This window comes from Alexandromys fortis, unplaced genomic scaffold (genome assembly GCF_014885135.2).
Source record: "Alexandromys fortis isolate MF-2015 unplaced genomic scaffold, M_Fortis_MF-2015_v1.1 scaffold_21, whole genome shotgun sequence".
Classification (NCBI taxonomy): domain Eukaryota; kingdom Metazoa; phylum Chordata; class Mammalia; order Rodentia; family Cricetidae; genus Alexandromys; species Alexandromys fortis.
The window spans coordinates 15721191-15727964 of NW_026067905.1; the positions used below are offsets into that span (position 1 = coordinate 15721191).

The 6774-nt window shown below is 46.6% G+C and overlaps 1 protein-coding gene across 1 annotated transcript in view; it reads left to right on the plus strand.

Moving 5' to 3' along the window:
• The first annotated feature begins 1055 nt into the window (after positions 1 to 1055).
• Positions 1056 to 6774, plus strand: part of Lamc2 (laminin subunit gamma 2) — a 64739-nt gene continuing 59020 nt past the window's right edge. The window contains exon 1 of the mRNA XM_050135344.1: positions 1056 to 1321. Coding sequence (XP_049991301.1) covers positions 1243 to 1321 — 79 coding nt within the window. The 5' untranslated portion in view covers positions 1056 to 1242. The remainder of the gene's footprint in view (positions 1322 to 6774) is intronic.

Sequence of the window (6774 nt, forward strand, 5' to 3'; positions counted from 1 at the left end):
TAGCTGCAGAATTATCTGCAGTAGAGTCATTCCTTTAGTCAGTGACTAGGCATTTGTGGAGGTCCTCTGCCGTCCTTACCATGGGAAAAGGGATGGGCTATTGGTTGTGATGGTTACAACGTGTCTATATAAATACTGGTCATTCTTAAATCTCTAGCAGGAACCAAAAGCTTTCTCTGACAGTCATCTCTAAATCATTCTCCTTAGAAGTTCCCCAGGACAGTGTTGGACGTGCCAAGATTTGCATCCCCTCCCCCACCTGCTGTTACTCACTTCAACTAGCCAGCGTGGAGGTGGCTGATAGAATCGCTTCATAGAATCGCTCCTAACGTTTTCCAGTGGAACTAGAGAGGATGGCATGAAAAATATGCTCTAAGATGTTAAAAGCATAGGAAACTGTGGTCCTTTTTCTTATGAATAGAGAGTTTGATGAGCATCAGTTGTGAGTTAGACACTGCATCAGTAGTAGGGGTACCTAGTCTTCGCTGGAGGCTGGACTGCCGACAAGTGACTTAAGGAGTTGCTAGCTCAAGGTTAAAGTATTGGTAGACCTAGGAGAGAGGAATCTTTGGTTCACCCTGATGGTAGTGTGTGTGTGTGTGTGTGTGTGTGGAGGGGGGATTAGATGTGAGTAGAAATAGGTGGTGTGTATACCTGCAGTATTTCAGGAAAAAAAAGTCGCCCCTTGATGGAGAGTGGAGAGGATTCTGTTGAGACCCTCGGTCTGGTTAATTTGCTTCTCTGTCTTTTAGACCAGGGTAGGGGGGACTTCTGACTCCGAGGGATGGGTCAACGACTGTGCCCTTGAGAGTGTCCCACCACCCCCAATTTGAAGACCGGGCAGCCACTATCCACCGCGGTGAGTTCTGGTGAGTTCTGCCCGGGACCACCCTGGAGAAGGGCTGTGGGTGTTGTGGCGCATTCCAGAAGGATCTCTGGGCTGCAGCCTCTGCACCACGCCCTCGGCGGGGCCAGGTGTGCGCCCCGGTTGCAGAGGGGGGAGCCGGGGGCCCGCAGCGAGCGGGTTTACTGCTCGGCGTGCGCTGAGTGTTTGTCTGCCTCGGAGGGCTGGGTCCTCCTTGTTCACAGGTGAGTCACGCCCCGAAACACGGCTCTCTTCCTGTCAGGACTGAGTCAGGTAGAAGAGTCGATAAAACCACCTGATCGAGGGCAAAGGAAGGCACAGCGGGGCGAGGACTCGGCGCCCGGCATCCACCCGCAGCGGCGGAGCGCGGCCTGGCCATGCCTGCGCTCTGGCTCAGCTGCTGCCTCGGCGTCGCGCTCCTGCTGCCTACCGCCCAGGCCACCTCCAGGAGGGAAGGTGAGTGCTCCCACTGCGCCGACGACTTGCCCTTCCCTATTGACCGCGGTGGCTGTCCGAACTCACCTAGAGGATTCTCACTTGGTCAGGTCAAGGGTCTCTGCAGAAAGCCCTCTCCCTACCTGGGGCTCCTTCCCAGGTGGGCTTTAAAGTGATAAAACCCGGAGCTAAGAAACACGAAGCCCGAAGGGTTGTGCCAAACAAGAGTTTCCTCCTCTTAAAGTCATTCCTCTTTCACATTCCTCCCTTTCTTTTCTTTTGTACCAAGGACCCCCCCGCCCCCCTCCCCCGCAGCGCCCCGTTCAATTAGCGACGTGCTGCTCTTTAAACCGGCCACTCTCTTGCGTATTTACCAGCGGGAGTTGGGTGGCAGTTTTGTCATGCCTGGCAGCACCACACAGACTAAAAAAAGAACTCCTGCGATCCCGCTGTTATCCGTGCTGCGTTTTTGAGATGGAGCGTGAATTTAAGCTTTTCAGTAACACTCAAAACTTCCGCCAAAAAAAAAAAAAAAAAAAAGCTACTTCTTAGGACAGCTTCACCTCCCAGCTGTTGGTTGGACTCAAACGTGGAGTATCATTTTTTTCTTACATAGGGCACCAGGTGGCTGTCATGTCTTGAGGAGTTAAGTTCACGTAAACAAAACTTTGTGAGAACCTAGCAACTGCTTTTCATAGGCATGTGTCCTGTCAATAAGATGACACATAAGGCGGGTTGTCCCTGACACTTAGCCGAGGTGCTTTCTTCTGATTACCCCAGCGTTTGTGTTACTGTTGCTTCCTGGACTTGGTGGCATTCCAGTCCTCGCAGATCCCAGGCCACAGTGTGTTGATTATGTATAATTGTCACCAAAAGGGGTAACTGTGAAATAATAGACAATGCTCATTTTCTATAGTAACCATTGTACTCCTTGTATCAAAACATGCTGTGTGCCTTAGATTTGCAAAATGAACTTTAAAAAGTACTTATGACAGTGGTCCTGTAGAGTAGGCTCCCTTTGAGTTAGGATAAATTAGTGAAACCTAGTAGAAAACATCCTAAGGACGAAAATGGTCCCAGAATATTAGAATTAAAAGCAGCTGTAAATGGATCAAGCACTAAGAATCCTTTGATTGGAAAGGTGAGCGGTTGGCAGTGTGTTGGCTCAAGGCCACCCAAGCAACTGTTGGCCCTGGCAGAGCCTTTCATCCAGGGGTTCTTAAACTGGAGCCTTTTTGACCACATAATAAAAGTAACAAAGAGAAATCTATATTATTATATTATATTTTGTATGTATGCTTTTTCTTTTACAGGGTAGGTAACCATTACAGCAACTTTCCTCTTGACAAAAATTAAATGTATATGTGTGTGTTCATGTTAGATAGCAAAAACAAATATGTAGGCTGCCACCAATTGTTTAATAGTAGAATCAACATCTGGGACGCTGTGTTCTCACAGCGGACTTTGTAGCTGAGCGTCTCATCCAGACAGAAATTCAAAAGTGCTGCATTGAGTCATGGTCACACTTTCCTCTCCCTTAGAGACAGATTGAGATGTCTGTCCTCAAAGGGCTTCATTTGGGGGCCAACTGAGACTGTGAAAAACTTGTCATGATGGTAGGTCGATCATAGTTTTCCATTCAGGGCACACTGGGATGTGCTAGGAGTTGGGCTAAGAGTATGGTATCTGTTCGAATCCAGAGTGACCTGTGCCTGAAGCTCCTGCGGCCTCTGAAAGTCTGAAGCAGTAATGTTGCTTCCTGGGTTTTTTCGTGCAGGTGAAATTATGGTAAAGATATAATTACCAAGACTTACAGGGTTGGCCTCAGCTAGAACATCAGCTTTAGAGTCAGCCTGACCTGGCAGATTTTTTTTGGTTTATTCACTTGTTAATGCCTGTCTTGGTTACTGTTCTGTTGCTGCTGCTGCGTAGGAATCACCATGACCAAGGCAGCTTATAAAAGAAAGCATTTAATTGGGGCTTGCTTACAGTTTCAGAGGGCAAGTCCATTAGCATCATAGCAGGGTGCAGTCGCTGAGAACTTATATCCTGGTTGGTAGGCAGCAGGCACAGAGAGAGAGAGACAGAGAGTGACAGAGAGAGAGACAGAGAGAGAGACAGACAGACAGAGAGAGAGAGAGACAGAGAGAGAGACAGAGAGAGAGAGAGAGAGAGAGAGAGAGAGAGAGAGAGAGAGAGAGAGAGAGAGAGAGAGAGAGAGAGAGAGAGAGAGAGAGACAGAGAGAGAGAGAGAGAGAGAGAGAGAGAGAGAGACTGGACCTGACCAGGGGTTTCTGAAACCTCAAAGCTTCCCCACCCCCCATCCTCCTCCAACAAGGCTACACCTCCTAATCCTTCCAAAATAGCCCACCAATTGGGAACCAAACATTCAAATATATGAGCCTATGGGGCTCATCCTCATTCAAAACCATCACAGTGCTCTCTTAGTATCTGTTCAGGCTCCTCAGCTGCTTGGAGTCCGCTTTACCTGCTGAATAAAAGCATTAGAACTATGCAAGCTTTTAGCCTTGGTGAAAGGTAAACCGCCTTGCACAGCTGAGGTCCACATTTCTTTGAGAGTCTGGAGCCAGGAGTACAGACACAGTGAATTCAGATGCCCAGAGGTCAGTAAGAAACACACGGGTTCCCATTTGGTCTCTCATAGCTGGGTGAGAGACTACGACTTGTGTCCCCGAGGGTCTGGATCATAGCTCTGGGGGAGGTATGTCTGGAGAGGAGGAGGATAGAAGCCGAGCGGTGCATCTGGCCATGGAGAGCCTCACGCTCTGGGCTGTATATCTAGGATGGTGCCTTGTGAGCAAAGAAGAGTCTCAGGGAGTTGGGGAACAGGAATGGCGTGCTCACATCCATGTGTTAGGAAGGGCTATGGAGGTCTAAGCTGGTGGAGAGAAACGAGGGGAACCAAATCAAAGCCATTGCAATAACCCAAGTGGGAGGTGGTGGGAGCGAGACAGCAAAGAGAGAGACCACAGGAATGCTATGGTAAAGAACTTGGTGGACCTACTAAATATACTGGATCTCTAGGGACTTCCAGGGCTTGGCTTTGCTCTCCTTTCAACAGCCCAAGGAAGGTGCTGAGCATCCCTGCTGTTCAGGCTGATGCTGCTCCAGGGTGTATTTACCCAGCCACGTAGGTAAAACATTAGACAAAAGCCCAAAGCAGATGAGACTCTCAGCCCCGGCTCTTCTGTCAGTCCTTCTTGCTTTTTGGTTGTGGCCCAGAACACATCACACTCTGATTTGTCAGCCCCACCCCACACTCTGTAGAACATGCCCGAAGCACTTTCTGATGAAAACTGGCCAGCTTCATTCTGAAAACACTTCGTGGTATATATGGAGTAGTTACCTGTCTCCTTATGTTTAACTCAATAAATGAGTCACACAATGTATTTAAAGTCATGTAACGTACAAAGTGACACACTTAGTTCTGATTAGTTTGCCTTTCATGAAATAATTGCATCCATGAAGTATTCCCATTCATCTTCAGAATTTAGATGCTTGCCTTCCCAAAGCTGCTTTCATACAAGTTCTTTCTCCAGAATTTTTTTTCAAATGTCTTTTTGAGATAGAGTTTCCCTGTGTTGTCCAGGTTGGCTTCGAACTCATGACCCTGTTGTCTCCATCTTCTGAGTGCTGGGGATCTAGGTATGAGCTCCCATGCCTGGCTTTGAATCTCTCTCTATTGTCAATTGAAGGTACTGAGTTTTCCAAACAGTAGGAAGGCTTAGATATTTCAGGACCATGTTGTGATCTTCACAGCAGAGTCACTTTGAACTTATTTGTGACAACTTCCAGCACTCATGATGTGAAATAAGAGACGGAGTGTTATGTTAGCGCATTTGGTATTTTTCTTACTGCTAAGTTTCCAGTATATTGAGTGAGGTCATTTTTAGCTTAATGTCTTCTCTAGATAACACGTAAGTCATTGAGAAAGTTCTCTGAAGTATGTAATATTTACAAAGGACTTAAATGCACCTTTGCTCCCCCCAGGAATCATTTTTGGTAAAAAAATAAAAAGTCTATACACACAGTAAATAGGAGTAGAAAATTGGGACTCAGTGTGAGCTGGGAAGTCCTTGGGGGAAATTCATTTCAGTGTCCTGAACTGGGGCAGCTGATTTAGCTCTAGTGGTCCCTGAGACTGTTGATTTGTGATTGTGTTTATTCGAAAGTCAAGCTATGCAATTACTGTGTTGAGGCAATCCTGGGAGTGTGCTTCCTGTTTAAGTCCTCAGTAGGCCAACCAAACTGACATTGGTTTTTTTTTCCCCCCTTGGGGAACTTTGCAAGGCAAGGGACAAGACCTGAATCATCAATCTCAGACCAGTGCAGAACTAGGAGCCCTGTGATTCTAGAATTCTCTAATTTAGTCCCAAATGAAACTTAGCAGATTACTGAAGCACTCCTGGGACTGTGTTGTAACATAAGCCCCAGAAAGGTGATGTAATGTTTGGATCATCTCCAAAGCCAAAAGCTGTCTTTTTTGGTGTCTGTGGGTAACTGCGTGTCGGCAGACGCCCCTCCCTGCTGCACAAACCCTTGTCTCTTTGCATGGCAGCTGCGAAAGCAGAAGCATGTCAGGGGCTGTTCCTCTCAAAGTGGCCAGCACGTGGCTGAGTCTTCCCTTCTGTGGTGTAAAAGGAGACGTGGAGACCCCCGAGCCAAGTCTGTATCCCGGTCTTCCTCAGATAGTCCAGTTACAGAACTTCGACTGGATCTCTTCTGGATTGTATTTTTATTTATTATGGGAATATGAACTTCCATGTTGGGGAAAAAAATCAATTTGCAGCCAAATCACTTCCCATGGCTAACTCAAAATTAGACAAATTATCTAAACTTTGAGTTGTATTTTAAGTGGAAGACTTCTTATAACAAAAGTTTGCATATCTCTGTTGTTTCCTAGAGCCAAATGCTTCCGGGCAGGGCAGAAGTAGAAGCTCCATCCATTCTGGAGCAACCTTGCTTCGTCCCACAAGCCCAAATGAGAATGTATCAGATACTGATGGACAATAGGTCTAAGGGGTTTCTACACAACCTCTTGTTTTACAAGAGAGGGTGATGATCAGGGAGGTAAAATCATTGCTTGGATTCCCAAGCTGGGTTCATCAAGTAGAATGCATGTATGACAGGAAAGCCAGGGCACCAAAGATTGCCCTAGCTAGGATCCTACATTAGTAAGAGGGCCCTAAGGGCCAGGATTCACTTGTACATGAATGTTCAGTTCACAAGATAGATCCTTGACTTATATCGTTGTAAAAAACACCCCCCAAACAAAATGAAACAAAAACTATACATATTCCTTTTTAGTAGTAAGAGTAGATTATGGTAGCTCTTAAAAATATCTTATTTTTATTTGTGTGTGTGTCTCTCTCTGTATGTGTGTGTGTGTGTGTGTGTGTGTGTGTGTGTGTGTGTGTGAGAGAGAGAGAGAGAGAGAGAGAGAGAGAGAGAGA